This window comes from Scyliorhinus canicula, chromosome 3, assembly GCF_902713615.1.
Source record: "Scyliorhinus canicula chromosome 3, sScyCan1.1, whole genome shotgun sequence".
NCBI classification, from domain to species: domain Eukaryota; kingdom Metazoa; phylum Chordata; class Chondrichthyes; order Carcharhiniformes; family Scyliorhinidae; genus Scyliorhinus; species Scyliorhinus canicula.
Window position 1 is genome coordinate 88,530,547 of NC_052148.1, and position 18,271 is coordinate 88,548,817.

At 46.4% G+C, this 18,271-nt stretch overlaps 1 protein-coding gene across 1 annotated transcript in view; it reads left to right on the forward strand.

Moving 5' to 3' along the window:
- Window positions 1-18,271, forward strand: part of parp8 (poly (ADP-ribose) polymerase family, member 8) — a 531,112-nt gene that overhangs the window by 497,874 nt on the left and 14,967 nt on the right. Inside the window, 3 exon segments of the mRNA XM_038790867.1 lie at window positions 207-280; window positions 13,151-13,220; window positions 16,271-16,355. Of these exon segments, the coding sequence (XP_038646795.1) occupies window positions 207-280; window positions 13,151-13,220; window positions 16,271-16,355 (229 nt within the window).

The following is an 18,271-nucleotide window of genomic DNA, read 5'->3' on the forward strand; positions in this document are numbered from 1 at the left end:
AAAAAGGAAAAATAGCGCAAGTACTGGAATAGTTTTGTCCTGAAAGTACCACTCTTATTATAAATATGTCATTAAAACTGATTTGTACTTAAATCTAATGCTACAATCTTCTTAAAACAGTGACAGAGAGATTGATTAAAAGCTCTGTTTAACATAAAGGCACTGTGATGTTAACCATGTTCTTGTTTATGATGTTTACCCTCTAGGGATGAATAAAAAGCAGCAGAAGGTGGCAGCCAAGGATGAACAGCCTTCAAACAATAAAGCAGCCACTTTACAGGTACAGGGATGATGATGGGGTGATTCACATGTTGCACTATCCACACATAGTGTTCACCATACGTTAAGTAATATATATATATATATATATGTATATAAAGTTCCACTCATTGGCAACTTTCTTAATTTGGTCAGTTGGGTCTTAAAACTAATCATAGAATGGTGACAACACAAGAGGAGGCCATTCAGCCCATTCTGTGTCAACAGTCTGCATAAGCAACTCAGCTAGTCCCAGCCTCCCATCCCTTTCCTGCAGTGCAAAAAAAGTTATCTTCAAATGCTTATCCTATTCTGTTCTGAAAACCAGAATTGCATCTGCTTCCACCAGAACAGCAGAACATTCCAAATCCTAACTATCTGCTCCACAAAGAGGTTTCTTCTCATGTCACCATTGTTTTTTATCCATTCACCTCTGGTTCATAGTCCATCCGACAATGGGAATGGTTAGTTTCTCTCTACTCTCTCTAGACCCTTCATTATTTTGAACACGTCCACTGAATCTCCTTTCGACTTTCTCTTCTCTAAAGTGGACAACCTCTGCTTCTCCAAATTGTCCAGGGAACTGAAATTTCATCCTTGCTAACTCTTCCGAATCTCTCTGAAGCCTTAACATCCTTCTTCAAGTGCGCTTCACAAATTTAGACAGAACACTCCCGTTGAGGCTGGACCTGTGTTTTGTAAAGGTTCATCATGCTTGCATTAGTACGCCTCTCTTTATAAAGGCCAGGATCCCACTTGCCTTTTAAACAACTTTTTTTTTTCAACTTCCCCAGCCTATCTTCAGTGATTTTTGCACATATACCAATGGCTCTTTCTGTCCCTGCACACTCTTTGGATTTGTGCACTTTATTTTATGTTACTGCTCCTCATTCTTCCGACTAAAATGTATCACTTCACACTTTGCTGCTTTAAATCTCATCTGCCACATGTCCACCCATTTCACCAGCCTTTCCATACCCTCTTGAAGTCTATCCTTGCCCTCCCCACAATTCACAAGACTTCCAAATTTTGTGTCAAGTGCAAATTTTAAATTGGTGCCCTGCAAAGCCAGGTATAGGTCCTGAATTTAGCTCTGAAAAGCAGTGTTTCCAGGACTGACCCTTAATGTTTGCCTTCTCAAAAACACAAAAACTACCATCATGTTTAAGAGTTTCTGCACCAGACCACTAGATCTGTTTGCTCAATACAGAGACTCAATCACTTGGTACTGGATTGTTCCGCCTCGCCTACCGCAAGACCGCCACGGGCGAGACGCAGACAATGGAAAAGTCCATTGACCTCAGGTGGGATTCTCCAGTCGACGGGCGGGCACGGAGGGAGAATCCCACCCTTAATCCCTGATGGAGGAATTCCATCCAGAGATCGAGGAAATTCAATTCAGAGAACTTGGGCGCGTGTTCGTAGCAGCTAAGAAATAGGGATCCACAAGTGTGCACAGGGTACTCCTATACATAGCTAACATAGCAGAAAGTTGGTCAACAACTTTAATTTATACAGTAGCACGGTGGCCCAGTGGTTAGCACTGCAGCCTCATGGCGCCGAAGTCCCAGGTTCGATCCCGGCCCTGGTTCAGTGTCCGTGTGGAGTTTGCACATTCTCCCCGTTTTTGCGTGGGCTTTGCCCCCACAACCCAAAGATGTGCAGAGTAGGTGGATTGGCCACGCTAAATTGGCCCTTAATTGAAAAAAATGAATTGGGTACTCTAAATTCTTTTTAAAAAATAATTTGTAGAGCACCAAGTAATTTAAGGGAGAGCACCAGCCCATGGTAGAGGCAGCGTAAAGTTAGTCAGCCATGAGCAGTACTCGACACACTGGGACCTGCCTGGCCCATGTAGCAAAATTACATGCCTGCCTGGCCCATGTAGCAAAATTACATGCCTACCTGGCCCATGTAGCAAAAAGACCCAACCCCAGGAGCGCCCAGGGTGGGAACTGACCACGTGACCCAGCCCAACCTGCCTCAGGAAGCCCCGGCCCACGACACAGGACCCCAGAAATGGTGAAGACCCCGCGCGATGACTCGAATCCGCCGCAGAACGCCGGGACCTGACCGGATCGCAACATGCTCCCCCAGCAACCGCTCTACCTCAACCAGCGCCTGGGACCTTGCCAGACGCGACTCCGCAAACGTAACAAGTGCCCTGGTCCCCGCCAGCACCCTGGACCCCGCCAGACGCAACCACCTCCCTTCCACAAGGTCAGACATCTCCCATCAGGTCGCAGGAACATGCAGCCGCAGCTGCCAACCGAGGACGCGAGAGAAACGCTGTGGTCTGCAGGTGAGGTTAAAGCAACGTGGTTTCAAGAACCCTCCCCCAGCATACTCCTGGCAAATGTCCAAGCGATCGAAAACAAGCTGGATGAACTTAACACTAGACTTACCTCTCAGAGGGAAGTAGGAGATTGCTGTGTGCTCTGTTTTACAGAGACATGGCTCACCCCCACCTCACTGGACTGTGCCATACAACCTGAAGGCTTCTCTATTCACCGGGCGGACCACACGGCATCTTCAGGCAAAGCAAAGGGTGGAGGGGTTTGCCTCCTCATCATCTCTTCCTGGTGCTTGGATATGGTGACCCAGGCGACCTACTGCTTCCCGGACCTGGAATACCTGACCGTGAAGTGCCGCCCATACTATCTTCCACGTGAGTTCACTTCAGCCATTATCACAGAGGTCTACATCCCACTCCAAGCAGAAGTGAAGAAGGCGCTAGACGAACTGTACACAGTTATAAACAACTACGAAGCAAAACATCCAGAGGCCTTGTTCATCGTGGGTGGGGACTTCAACAAGGCCAACCTCAAGAGTGTATTGCCAAAATTCCACCAGCACATCTCCTGTCCCACCAGGGGCAACAACATTTTGACCACTGCTACTCAAAAAAATCAAGGGCGCCTACCGTTCCATCCCCCGACCGCACTTTGGGAAATCAGATGATAAGACGGTGCTACTTCTCCCGGCATACAAGCAGGAACTTAAACGGGAGAATTTGGCGAAGAAGGTCATGCAGTGCTGGTCCGAAGAAACAGAAGAGCTCCTATGTAATTGCTTAGAGACAGTGGACTGGTCCATATTTAAGAACTCAGCGACCAACTTAAATGAGTATGCCACCACCATCACAGACTTCATCAGCAAATGTGTGGACGACAGTGTCCCAAATAAAGCAGTACGTACGTTCCCCAACCGGAAACCATGGCTCAATCACGAGATTGACTCCCTACTGAACGACAGGTCTGAGGCGTTCAAGTCAGGTGACCCTAGCCTATACAAGAAATCTAGGTACAACCTCCGCAAAGCCATCTCACATGCCAAGAGAGAATATCAAACTAAGCTAGAGTCACAGACAGACTCTCAGTGGTTGTGGCATGGTCTAAACAACATAACGGGCTACAAAGTGAAGACGAGCAGTATCTCCAACAGCAGCGCACACCTCCCCAATGAACTCAATGCATTCTATGCTCGGTTCGAGCAGGAAACCAACAATCTGCTGTTGAGTGCCCCAGCAGCCCATAACACACCCACACCCACCATCACAGCTTCCGAAGTCAGATCGGCCTTCCTGAAAGTGAACCCTTGGAAGGCAACGGGCTCGGACGGGATCCCTGGACGTGCACTCAGAGCCTGCGCGGACCAGCTGGCAGATGTGTTCACGGACATCTTTAACCTGTCCCTACTCCACTCCGAGGTCCCCACCTGCTTCAAGAAGACCACCATCATACTGGTGCCAAAGAAGAACCAGGCAACGTGCCTCAATGACTACCGTCCGGTGGCCCTGACTTCAGTCGTAATGAAGTGCTTCGAGAGGTTAGTCATGAAGCGCATCACCTCCATACTCACAGAATGCCTTGATCCACTGCAATTCGCATACCGTCTCAACCGGTCCACAGCTGACGCCATTTCCCTGGCCCTGCACTCTTCTCTAGAGTATCTCGACAACAAATACTCCTACATCAGACTCCTATTTATTGACTACAGCTCCGCCTTCAACACCATAATCCCAGCCAAGCTCATATCCGGGCTCCAAAACCTTGGACTTGGCTCCTCATTCTGCAACTGGATCCTTGACTTTCTGACCCACAGACCTCAATCAATAGGAATAAACAACAACACCTCCTCCACAATATTCCTCAATACCAGGCCCCCGCAAGGCTACATACTTAGCTCCCTACTCTACTCCCTGTACACACACGACTGCGTGGCAAAATTTGTTTCCAACTCCATCTACAAGTTTGCTGACGATACGACCATAGTGGGTCAGATCTTGAATAACGACGAGTCAGAATACAGGAGGGAGATAGAGAACCTAGTGGAGTGGTGCAGTAACAACAATCTCTCCCTCAATGCCAGCAAAACTAAAGAGCTGGTCATTGACTTCAGGAAGCAAAGGACTGTACACATCCCTGTCAGCATCAACGGGGCCGAGGTGGAGATGGTTAGAAGTTTCAAATTCCTAGGGGTGCACATCTCCAAAAATCTGTCTTGGTCCACCCACATCGACGCTACCACCAAGAAAGCACAACAGCGCCTATACTTCCTCAGGAAACTAAGGAAATTTGGCATGTCCACATTAACTCTGACCAACGTTTACAGATGCACCATAGAAAGCATCTTATCTGGTTGCATCACAGCCTGGTATGGCAACTGCTCGGCCCAGGACCGCAAGAAACCTGAGAGGCGTGAACACAGCCCACTCCATCACACGAACCTGCCTCCCATCCATTGACTCCATCTACACCTCCCGCTGCCTGGGGACAGCGGGTAGCAAAATCAAAGACCCCTCCCACCCGCCTTACTCACTCTTCCAACTTCTTCCATCGGGCAGGAGATGCAGAAGTCTGAGAACACGCACGAACAGACTCAAAAACAGCTTCTTCCCCGCTGTTACCAGACTCCTAAATGACCCTCTTATGGACTGACCTCATTAACACTACACCCCTGTATGCTTCACCCGATGCCAGTGTTATGTAGTTACATTGTGTACCTTGTGTTGCCATATTATGTATTTTCTTTTATTCCCTTTTCTTTTCATGTACTTAATGATCTGTTGAGCTGCTCTCAGAAAAATACTTTTCACTGTACCTCGGTACACGTGACAATAAACAAATCCAATCCAAAATTACTAGACTGTCACAAGGGATCGACTCCATTAACATCTCCCATTGACAGGGGAATCCTCTTGGCGCTAACTTGAATCCGAAGAGATCCAATTTTCACTCTGCCGACCTGGTAGCGTATCTGTTACCAATGCAGAACTAGAGGGTGAAAGTCTCCATGTTCCCGCTGGCCAGGTACAATGGCAGGTGGGGCTGGGAATCTGAAATACGGTTTCACACCAGCTTGAAGTTCCTGTGGGATCTTCCGATGGTGCCTGCGATGGTGGATCAGGAACCCCGCTGGTAGCTGGCGGGAAACCAATTTATATCTCACTAATCATAGAATAGAATTTACAGTGCAGAAGGAGGCCATTCGGCCCATCGAGTCTGCACCGGCCCATGAAAGATCACCCTATCCCCGTAACCCAGTAACCCCATCTCACCTTTTTGGACACTGAGGGCAATTTAGCATGGCCAACCCACCTAACCTGCACATCTTTAGACTGGGGGAGGAAACCGGAGCACCCGGAGGAAACCCAGGCATACACGGGGAGAACATGCAGACTCCACACAGACAGCAATGCAAGCCAGGAATCAAAGCTCTATGAAGCAACAGTACTAACCACTGTGCTACCGTGCCGCCCTAGTGAAGTTAATGCTGTGATGTTAATGGGATGCAGATGGAGGCCCGACCATAATTTTTCCATCAGTCCTGATTCTCCATCACACCAGTGGGAAAACACGCCAGTCCGGAACATGTCAGCAACACTGTGGCATGCCCGGGACTCACCTGAACAATGCCCAGGGCTGCCTCCCGAGTTCAGAATGGAGGTGCCAGCAACCCGGGCGCCAGCACACCACAGCAGTGGTTTGGGGGGGCATCTACAAGGGGACTTTCTTGATTCATTGTCATCAAGGAGGTCCATCTTCCTGCCTCAGGATGTCACTGGAGGACCATGGTCTTTTTCAGGAGGTCCACCTTCTTTCTTCAATGGTGGGTCAGTGAAGTTGGGTGACTTTTCAATATAGCACCCAGCTATGATGGCAGGACCCGTGCCACAATGTCCGCCCCACCACGGAATATGGTTCAAATCTCCAGGCTGCAGAAGGAATGAGGTCAGGGCCGGAAGATAAGGTGTGATTTTGCATCGGCTTCGGAGCAGGAAACACCCCACCTCCCCACCCCGCTATGGAACTTAATCCCAAAGGGATTAGCTCAGAGAATGAGGAAATTCAAGCCTGGCAGGCATGCAAAATACGGGGAGAGGATTAACGGTGCAATCTACAGCCTTCCTGAGTATCTTTTCTGTTGAAGTTAATTTACGTCAAAATTAAGAATGATACAAAAGTGGCTGTCTACACTATTACACAATTAAAATATACCTCTTTGAATCTTAGATTTTAATTCCTATATTTTGGGATAATTTAGACTTTGCATGTTGCCTTCTCACAAATTAGAAAATGAGCGGAGCAGGAGACTTTTTGCTTGTATTCCAAGGCGCTAATCATTATTTTGCTAATCACAGCACGATTGTGCAGCCTGCATAATAGCATTGTTTCCATTTACGCTCACTCCAGGTGTGCGGCAGTCAGGCATTCTAACCTCCCCACAGCACTGCCTGTTGGCTTCATTGCCACCTTCTCTTCTCCCTTCCCCATAAGTGCCACTCTTGAGCTTTGCTTTCTCTCTTTCTCTCTCTCTGCCTTCTCAGTATGGTCCTGGGCACCCAGCCCCTGCTGTTCTGATTTTTTTCTTTTTGAAATATTTTAATTGAGGTATTTTCGATTTTTTACAGAGTTTACAAAAGGACCATATATTGTCATATTATAGTAGGAATAACCCATCCCTCCTCCCCCTTAACTATTTAGGTGTATCATTTGCATATTTACAGGGTTTTACTTATTTACTTGTGTCGGCCCCGACAAAAAGAATAGCAAAGTTGGAAGAGGGATGTGTTGTTACTCGTGTCTTAATAAAGCTCGTAGTCTCAAGTGTGGAGAAGATGCTTTATTGTGAGTTCGTTCAGTTTCCAGAGCTCGACCTAGAACGACCTTCCAGTGCTAACTACCAGCTTTGCTTGCTGTGTGTGTCCTGCTTACCAGCCCGCCTGCTGTGAAGAGTGTCTTGTGTATGTGTTGCTCCAAGTTCTGCCCTCAGTGAAGTGTGTCCTCACTTCCTGTCCTGATCTATTTATATGGCTCTCCCGTGCTCCCTCTAGTGGTTGCTCAGTTGTGTTGCATCTGGTTAACTTGTGATCACCACATCCCCCTTTTTCTCTTAACATATTTTCTGTACATCGTTAAAGAAAATTGTACATCCTGTCCCGGTGTATTTGTAGCTCTCCCTCTGGTGTTTGCTCAGTTGTTTTGTATCTAGTAAATCTACGATCACCCCATCCCCCTTTTTCTCTTTACATATTTGCTGTACATCGTTAAAGAAAATTATAGAAAACAGTTACTTATGATATGCGTATCTATACAGGTGATGGTGCTATTGCATACTGTACAAAGCCAATGTAGTTATATGTCCAATCTCAATAAAACATTTATGAGTCCAAACTTGATGAATTTGTTCAGAGCTTTTTTTTCTTTTTTTTTGTTGTTGATGACGTGGTGATATTGATATTGCAAGTCCGCTGTGAATGTTGTTGGTGTTCTTTGTTATTTTAAGTACCCAATGCATCATCCCGAGGTGTTTGCATGGTCACATCACTGATGTTGACTGGCATGGACTTTTTTCTGTGCTTGTGGTGTTGATTTATTGTCTCATCCGCCTTGGATGCTGGTGTGCTTGCTCGTTCTGGAGCAGACGTGTGTTTATGCGATTCGTCGTCATCCCATGACATGTTTGTAGTCTTGTCATCGTTTTGCCATGCGCTGTGGCATTGTCCGTCATGTGCCAAGTAGTACCATTGTGTACAAGTCGTTGTTTCATTGCTGTTGTCTCTGTCGTTCCTGTTTTTGTTGTTTTCGTTGCCGTACTTGTTGCTGTTTTTGTCGTTTCTGTCTTTGGTGTTGTCGCTATCTTTGTTCCTGACTTTGTTGTTTTTGTTGCCGTTCTTGTTGTTGTTTTTGTTTCTGTCGTTGTCGCTGTCTTGGTGCCTGACTTTGGTGTTTGTCTTGTCGCGCTTCATGTTGCTTTTGTTCTTGCTGTTGTCGTTCTCGTTTCTGCTGTGCTTCTTGCTATTGTTGTTGGTCTTGTCGCGCTTCATGTTGTTTCTGTTCTTGCCGTGTTTCTTTTGACTTTTGTTTTTTTTGTTATACTCTACGAGTGTCCCGAGTGGATAATTTGAGTCATTTAGCATGCCGTCTCGCGAGTGGTGCGAATGATCTGATGTTGCATCGGTGCAGGTGACATCAATCAGTTGTGGAGAATTGGATTCCGCATCTTTGCTTTCTTGGTGCTCCTCTTCCGGAGTCAAAGTCTTCTCGATTACATTTGACGCGGTGTCTGTGGACTCTTGCCGCTCCTCTTCTGGAGTCAATACCTCCATGATTACAATTGACGTGGTGTCTGTGGACTCTCGGCGCTCCTCTTCTGGAGTTAAAATCTTCATGATTTCTGTTGATGTTATCTCACTGGACTCCAGGTGCTCCTCTTCTGGAGTCAAAATCTGCATGGTTTCTTTTTGTTTGGTGTCTCTGGACTCCAGGTGCTCCTCTTCTGGAGTCAAAATCTGCATGTTTTCTTCTGGCTTGGTCTCTCTGGACTCCAGGTGCTCCTCGTCTGGAGTCAGAATCTGCATGGTTTCTTTTGGCTTGGTCTCTCTGGACTCCAGGTGCTCCTCTTCTGGAGTCAAAATCTGCATGTTTTCTTTCGGCATCGTCGCTCTGGACTGTTGGGTGGCCCGACTCTGTGCTTCTGTACAGACAAGCTGAGAACTGTCAGTCTCGCTGTGATCCTGTACGTCGAGTGCGATCACCTTGTCACTGTTCTCGCTCTGTGCGTCGGTACAGACAAGCTGAGAACTGTCAGTCTCGCTGTGATCCTGTACGTCGAGTGTGATCATCTTGTCACTGTCTTCGCATGCAGTGGGTAGAGGTGCATTGTCTTCTTCTTGTTCATGTGAGCTTGTTAGACTTTCATAGTCTGCTTGTGGTTGCTCAGATACTGCGGGTTGACCTTCATGGTCTTGTGCATGCATGGTGTCAGTGGTGAGATGTACGTTGTCTTCTTCTTGTTCCTGTGAGCTTGGTAGACTGTCATAGTCTGCTTGCGGTTGCTCAGATACTGCGGGTTTACCTGCATGGTCTTGTTCATGCATGGTGTTCGCCAGGGAGTGTTTGCTTGGATCCCTTTTGGAGTCTTCCATTACTCGCACTGTGGAGCCTGTCATCACTCGCTCTGTGGAGTCTTCCTGTGCTCTCTGTGTGGCGTCGTCTTCGTCTTGGGTATTGCTGTCATCCAATGTATCGACGAGCTGCCATGGTCTCATGGTGTTGGATTCATCTACCATGAGTAGAGTCGTGTTGAGCTTTGCAACGGTGTCGCTGATGCTGTGATCAGCATGTCCAAATAACTCCTCCATGTCTGAGTAGTATTCCTTGATAGCCATTTCATCTTCGTTGGCTTCTTCTACCACGAGTTGATTCGTGTTGAAGTTTGCGACCGTGTCGCTGATGCTGTGAGAAGCATATCCGACTGACTCAGCTGTGTCTGAGTAGTATTCTTCGAAAAACAAATCATCCTGGTTGGATTCTTCTACCACGAGTTGATTCGTGTTGAACTTTGCGACCGTGTCGCTGATGCTGTGAGAAGCATATCCGACTGACTCAGCTGTGTCTGAGTAGTATTCTTCGAAAAACAAATCATCTTTTGTTGTTTCGGAATTCTTTTTGTTCTCTTCACTTTGGGTGGTGCAGACTGCTTTTTTCAGGGTGTTGTGCAAGTTGTTTTTAACTGTTGGTGTAAGTTCAGGCGTTTTTCTGTGTTCTGAGGCAAGAAAATTTGTGTTTACCACTTTAAGTGTCTTATTTTCAATTTTCGGGCATTTCCCTTTTAAGTGGGCGTGGTCGGGATGCTCAGACGTCATGACGTCACGCGCAGGAATGCATTGCGCATGCGCAAATCGGCCTTCCTCCTTCACTGTGCGGTTTTGTTTCCATTGCGCATGCGCGGCGTGCGCATGCGCATTACGATCCGCGACCAAAACTTCTTTTGACTGCGCATGCGCGGCTTGCGCATGCGCATAACGATCGGCACCGCGATATTTTTTGAACTGCGCATGCGCGGCGTCCGGTTCCGGCGCATGCGCATCACGATCGGCACCGCGATCTTTTTTAAACTGCGCATGCGCGGCTTCCGGTTCCGGCGCATGCGCAGACGCCATTTGTAGTTCTTTGCTTACCGGAGACTGCAAAATGTGCTCCAACGCCATTTTTTGCCGTTTTTCGCGGATTTCAGCGATTTTACTGTCCCACCAGGACTGCAAAATTCGTAAGTGATCTTCTCTTCCCGATTTGGACAGGGTTTCAGCCTTTTGGCTTTGTGAGAAATTCTTTTTATTTCTTCTTTTTGATCTGTACTTTTCATTCGCGATTTCCTGCTCTTTTGGTGATTTTTTAAGTTTTGCATCACTCAGTCTCTGTGCAGTTTGGCCTCTGAGTATGTCTTGCTGTTCAAATTTCTCACAGTACTCTTCAAATTTGTTTAGTACCGTTTGTAAACTGTTTCTGTCTTCACCTTTTGAGTATTTAAATCCATTATAAACTTTCCAAGCTTCATTTCCTTCGATGAGAATTGCTATTTTAATTTCGTCTGAGGCTGCTGCTGCATCATATGCTATGATAGCGAAATCGAACATTTGTTTAAACCTTTCCCAGACACTTCTTACTTTTCCAGTCGTGTTCAGGTGAAGTGGGTATCCAAGGCACATCCTCTCATCAGCAGTGTCTTCCCAATTCAAATGTGCAGTAGGAGATTTCCATGCCATTCTTGGTTGAGATTTCCATGCCATTTTTTTTTTTGTTTTCTGTATCTGCAGCTGAGTTGTCCTGTCATAAGCGTCTGAAATCACTCCTGGGTACCATGTGTTGTTACTCGTGTCTTAATAAAGCTCGTAGTCTCAAGTGTGGAGAAGATGCTTTATTGTGAGTTCGTTCAGTTTCCAGAGCTCGACCTAGAACGACCTTCCAGTGCTAACTACCAGCTTTGCTTGCTGTGTGTGTCCTGCTTACCAGCCCGCCTGCTGTGAAGAGTGTCTTGTGTATGTGTTGCTCCAAGTTCTGCCCTCAGTGAAGTGTGTCCTCACTTCCTGTCCTGATCTATTTATATGGCTCTCCCGTGCTCCCTCTAGTGGTTGCTCAGTTGTGTTGCATCTGGTTAACTTGTGATCACCACAAGGGAGGTGTTACATGTGGAATACCTCACATCCATCTCTGTTCCACGCGCCCCTCCCCTTGGTCTTACAATGGCTCTGTTCATTCCGCGATTTTTAATTTGCACGTTTCCATCCTGAACTCCGGAGGCAGCCCCTGGCATTCTTCCGACCCTAGGATGGTGAATTTTATTTTCTCCATGTGGAGAAATTCCGACAGGTCGGCCAGCCAGTCTGGAGTTGTAGGTGTTGCTGCTGATCACCAGCTGAGCAGGATTTTAGGGTGGGCGATTAGGGAAGCAAAGGCAAGGGCATCTACCCACCTCCCCATAAATAGTTCTGGCTGGTCTGATACCACGAAGATTGCCTTGGCTCTATCCTCACTCTCACAACCTTGGACATTGCTTCAAAGAAGGTTTTCCAGAACCCGACAGGTCTGGAGCATGCCCAGTGCTCCAGGTGTGGTTGGCCAGCCTCCCTGACACCGGTCACATTTATCCTCCACCTCTGGGAAGAACATGCTCATTCAGGTTCTTGTTTGGTGTGCCCTGTACACCACTTTCAGTTGCATTCTGCTTAGCCTTGCATATGTGGAGGTGGAGTTGGCCCTGTTCAGTGTTTTGCTCCACCATTTCTCTAATCCTAGTTGTTCTTCCCATTTCTCCTGTGTCTCGTCCAACATGCCCCTTCTGACAGTCACCCGTACAGGTTCCTGCAATTCCTCCCACACAGATTACCCAGGTCCAACAATTCATCTAACATTGAATGTTTCGGTGTCCATGGACATGAAGTCATCTCCTTGTGGAGGCAGTTTTCTACCTGGAGGTGTTGCAGTTCATTCCCATTGGGCAGTTCTAGCCTTTCTGTCAATTCATCTAACATCACCAGTCTGTCCTCCATGTCGAAGTCCCAAACTGTCAGCGTCCATCTGTCCTGTCTCCACCTCTTAAAGGTAGTGCCCAGCATGGCTGGTGCAAACCTGTAGTTGCCGCCGATGGGGGCCATTGTTGACATTTGGGTCAGACCAAAGTGTTGTCTCATTTGGCTTCAGATTCAGAGTGTGGCTACCACCACTGGGTTTGTTGAGTATCTGGCTGGGGAGAATGGCTGTGCCATTGTGGCGAGGGCCCGGAGGGACTTTCCTGTGTAGAATGTCTTGTCCATCTTCGCCCATTCTGTTTCTGGTTCCTTCACCCAGTCCCTCACTCTTTCTGTTATAGCTGCCCAGTGGTGGTATTGTAGGTTCCATTTGTGGATCCGTGTCCAGCCATGGAATGCAGCTTGCCACATGATGTGAAGTTGGCCATTAGGCAGTAACCTATGCATATTGGATTCTCCCTTCAACATTTGTTGTCACCAATTGATATTTGTGTGGAGAGTTTAGATTTCAGATTTCAAAGCAAAGTTTTGTGAAGAGTTGAAATTCAGTCAATTAAATTAATCAATTTTATTTTCCAGTCACAGAAAAAAGGACAGCAGCCCCAGTTTTTGCAGAGTCGTAACCTGAAGTGTATAGCCTTATGTGAAGGTACGATGTCCTCCATTAGTAGCTAGGAGACTTTCCAAAGCATGGATAAAACATGAAGAAACAATTAACTCACCTTATGTATTTGTAAATTTTATAAAACCTAACAACAGTTCCTTTAAGTCTGAAGGGACATTCTTAATAACATTTAAATGAGAGCTACGGGCAACGGATCCAGTTTTGCTCTCAGAATGGTCAAAAGCAATGCAAGAGTATTTTTACACTTGCCCTTGGATGCACAGCGTATTTGTTACTTTGTAGCTCCGAGTCAAGATTGACATTGTCCACTTCTGGCTGCCCATTGGCTCAGATACTTGACCACATTTTTAAACTCATTATATGGTCCTGGTCTTTTAATCTTGTTCAATGGTCAGCCAGTGTAGCATAGGAAGCCAGTTCGGAATTTCAAATGTACAGTACATGTTGGACGATTAAGATAATGTCTCTCATCCCATTCCTACACTTGAGCCAGTATTTTCAATTCTGGATCATAAAACCAGTTGCCAATTTAGTTCCCCTGTCCAAACATCACAGGGCGAGTGACAGACATACCCACCCAGATTTTTAAAGGATCAATGTCTGGGAATTGGCTCACGGCAGGTGGGAGTCCGACATTGGAGGGCCAATGGGAAGCGATTCAGCACTCACAAATCAACAGTCTCTCTGGCCAAGGTGGGAGCTGTTGATCTGAAGATGCAATGAGAGAGAGAGAGGGAGGAATAAGGAGAGGTAAGTTTATTTCTTTTTAAAAGACCTCACCTGCCCGGTCATGATCCTGGGGCAATCCCTCCATGCAGTGGTTCCAGGTTCGGGGCTGGGGTGCCACAACAGTCCCTCACATAATCCATTGCCACCTCCCATTCCCACTACTTTGGTGCTCTAGTCCAACTTGGGCCACTCACATCGCCAACTGAGAGTCTCAGTTTGTGCTGGAATGGTTCCTTAATAAGCTCTGTGACTAACAGCAATTGGCCTGAAATAAAAACAAAAAATTCTGGAACTTTGCAGATCAGGCAGCATCTATGGGGAGAAAAAGTATTAACATTTTGAGTTTAGGTGACAAAGAACAAAGAACAATACAGCACAGCAACAGGCCCTTCGGCCCTCCAAGCCAGTACCGGTTATGATACCAACCTTTGCCAAAACTCTCAACACTTCCTTGTGCCATATCCCTCTATACCCATCTGATCCATGTGTTTGTCAAGATGCCTTTTGAACGCCGTTAATGTATCTGCTTCCACAACCCCCCCGCCCTGGCAAGCGTTCCAGGCACTCACCACCCTCTGTGTAAAAAGACCTGCCTCGCACATCTCCTCTAAACTGCCCCACGGACCTTAAACCTATGCCTTGGTGACTGGCCACTCACCCTGAGTAAGAGTGCCTGCCCATCAACTCTATCCATGCCCCTCATAATCTTATAGACCTCACTGACGAAAAATAGAAATGCGATATGTTTTGAGCCAGTGAAAGGGGGTATCATGCAAAATGAACAGAAGGAATGTCTGTAATAGGGTGAAAGGCAGGAGAGACTAAATGACAAAAGATTTCATGGTAGAAAAGGCAAAGAGAGTGGATAGTAATGAATCAAAAGACATGTCCAGATGAGGTGGCAGCCATCTGAATACGACAGGATGGAATAAAGAAAGAAACAAGACAAGACTGAAACAACAAAAAATAAATTTCAAACAAGATAGAAGCAGAGCTTATGATCTAAAATTGTTGAAGTCAATGTTGAATACAGAAGGCTGTAAAGCGCCCAGTCAATAAGATGAGGTGCTGGTCTTCAAGCTTGCATTGGGCTTCCCTGCAGCAGACCATACAGCGAAAGGTCAGAATGGGAACTGGAGAGTTGAAATGACAAGCAACTGGAAGCTCAGGGTCATGCTGAGGGCCTGATTTGGTTTCCCACCAGAAAGAGGGGGTGGCATTCCAACCCTGAGCTGTCCCCATTGAAAATCGGTCAGGTCAGAATGGTGGCAAGGAATTGGCATGGAGGCCGGCAGCAGGGAATTACATGCATGCCCATCTCCTATCACAGTCCCGACTCATTTGCAAATTTGGCAGTTTGTGATCCCAATGGCTGACACTTCTACCTGTAAACTATAGCTGATGTTACATGGCATTAGTTCTGGAGTAACTGACATGGTAATTCAAACTCAAAGATGTGTATCACCTTTAAACTGAGTGAGTTTGGTTGTCTCTTATAGGGGTCAACAGAAAGGAGTATGGCATCCAAGGTAAAATATTCTCAAAGTATAAGAACAGGAGAAACAGGAGCAGGAGCAGCCATGCAGCTCATCGAGCATGCTGCGCCACTCAATATAATCGTAGCAGAGGGCAGCACAGTGGCCCAGTGGTTAGCACTGCTGTCTACGGCGCCGAGGTCCCAGGTTCGATCCTGGCTCTGGGTCACTGTCCGTGTGGAGTTTGCACATTCTCCCCGTGTCTGCGTGGGTTTCACCCCCACAACCCAAAGATGTGCAGAGTAGGTGGATTGGCCACGCTAAATTGCTCCTTAATTGGAAAAAAAAATTGGGTGCTCTAAATTTATTTTTTAAAAATATGATCGTAGCAGACCTTTCTTCATGCCAAAATTATTGAAAGGGAATGCAGAAGGCTCGTAATAGGTCACACGACTGTATTGCTCAGGCTAGTACATACTCCATGAGAATATTTTTGACAAAGTATGGTAAAAATTATAAATATCCTGATAAAAGTAGTTAATTCTTCTGTGCCAAGGAAGCAAACACTTGTTAATTGAATATGATGGTAAAGGGGAAACCAATACTTCAATCGCGTACTCACTCAAAGAGATGAAAGCCCAGAATGGGCAAAGAGATGAAAAAATATTCCACAGGGTTAAATAACCATCAAACTCTGTGCAATGGTGCATTTGCAAAGTGGCCGCTACAACTAAGAACTGGAAATGATGGTGTCCATGCAGCTGTTTTCAAGAAATGAGGAAAGACACAATTGAAGCAAGAAATTAGAAAAATAACCATCACAGAGAAAGTTTTATTCTGCTTTCATTCTTTTTATATGTGTTTTTGCAGTGATTACTTCACCAGATTTGCACAAACATGGAGAAATTTGGGTAGTTCCACAAACAGATCATGTCTGCACAAGATTCTTCTTTGTGTAAGTACTGTTAGAAATTAATCTCAATTGATAAAATAAAAATGGAGGGGAGCTAACTTGGGTTCCAACATGACAGAATTGGTAACTGTTGTTGGATCTCTGCGTCTGGGCTTCCTGTTCAACACAGATAACTGGCCCAGACCTACGTATGTAGCTTCCCTGCATGTTCATGTATCTCTAAAGTGCTCCACACCTATACTCTCCTCAAGTGTTGTTTCATAAACTATGATAACTGCCAGGATTTTCTGTTCTTATTTCAGATTTCCAACAGTTTCAGTACTTTGTCCTTGTAAACTCTTGCAATTATTTCCTTTAGTGGTTGCCCAATTACATTGAATTTAGTCTTTTACATTTATACACCTGGCTCCTCGACTTGGGGATCTCTGATTTGCGGATCACTTTTAAACTTTAGCATTGCTAAAGTGTTACATACTTGGGAGGAACATTGGCATTACACCTATAGTTCCCAAAACATCACAGCACTGGGGGTTTCCTTGCCTTATGTCCAGGTTTGTTAGAAATTCATTGATTGAGATTGATTGCTGTGATTAACAATTCCAGCATTGTTATAACATCAACTACAAGAATGATGGAGGGACTTTGGTCTTTTACTTCTAGTATTTCTCATGTTTGGTGCTAGGAATCTGAAACAACAAAAAATGAATTGCTGGAAACACTCAGCTGGTCAGTCAGCATCTGTAGAGAGGAGACGAGTTAGTATTTTCAAGTGTTGGGACGGGATCTAATGGAAAAGTTTTGATGTGTCATTTGTGGAGAGCTTTGCTGGGAGATTACCACTGGGTCTGCCGTCACGTTCCCCACCGCAATGTAACCACACTTAGGGAGCGATCTAGCAGCCATGTTATGACCAAAAATGAGTACGGTGCAGTGCAGCATGGCAAGTAAATGATAAGAGGCCCCACTCCCGGGATCTACCCGGCTTGCTACACCTCGCGAGATCCAGCGCGAACTCGTGAGACGTTGCGATGTGAAGCCTATCATTGTGGGCGGTATAACGTCATAGCAAATATGCATATTAGAGCAAGACAGCTAGTCTTACTCTAATATGCATCTCCCTGAGGTAATCAACACGTTGGGATCTATCCCCTTTACCTTGGAGACCTCGGGCGAGTGTCGTTCAGTGCTGGTCTCTGTCATGATACGCAAACATGCAACTAATGAAGACATAGAATAGGACACGACTAATGACTAGTCAGGACACTCAGAGGTGGTATCTCACTATAAAAGGATGAGGCACTCACACCCCGCCTCATTCCACAGACCAACATCTACAGAGTGAGGCAGGGTGTATCCTCAGCATCACAATACAGCACGTGGCTTAGAGCAAGGCTGGTTCAGTTAGACTGAGTTACTGCATTTAGATTAGCAGAGAGTCGAACTCATTGAAAACTGTGCTAATAGTTCAATAAAACACATTGAACTCACTTCAAAGTCTGGAGCATCTTTTACTCAAAACTGCATCAAGTGGCAGCTTGTGTTATTCCAAATTACATAACACAACAGCCTCCACAAAGGGGAACTCATGGGGGTCTTCCAGGATATCAGACGTTCTCCCCGGTCTGCGTGGGTTTCCTCTGGATGCTCCGGCTTCCTCCCACAAGTCCCGAAAGACGTGCTTGTTGGGTGAATTGGACCTTCAGGTTCCCCCATACCCCTTTCAGGCCCCCCACCCTTCAACCCCTGCCAACCTCCCAAATGCCCCTTTTTATCTGCCCTGCACCCCCCACCCACCCTTAATAACCCCCCTCCACCTTTCTTTCAAGGGCGTGGCCTCCTCAGACCTTGACCATTGACAGTGCCACCCAGGAACCTTGGCAGTGCCAGGGTGGCAATGCCAAGGTGCCAGCCTGTCAGTGCCAAGATGCCCATGTTCCAGGGTGAGGGCCAGGGAGCCA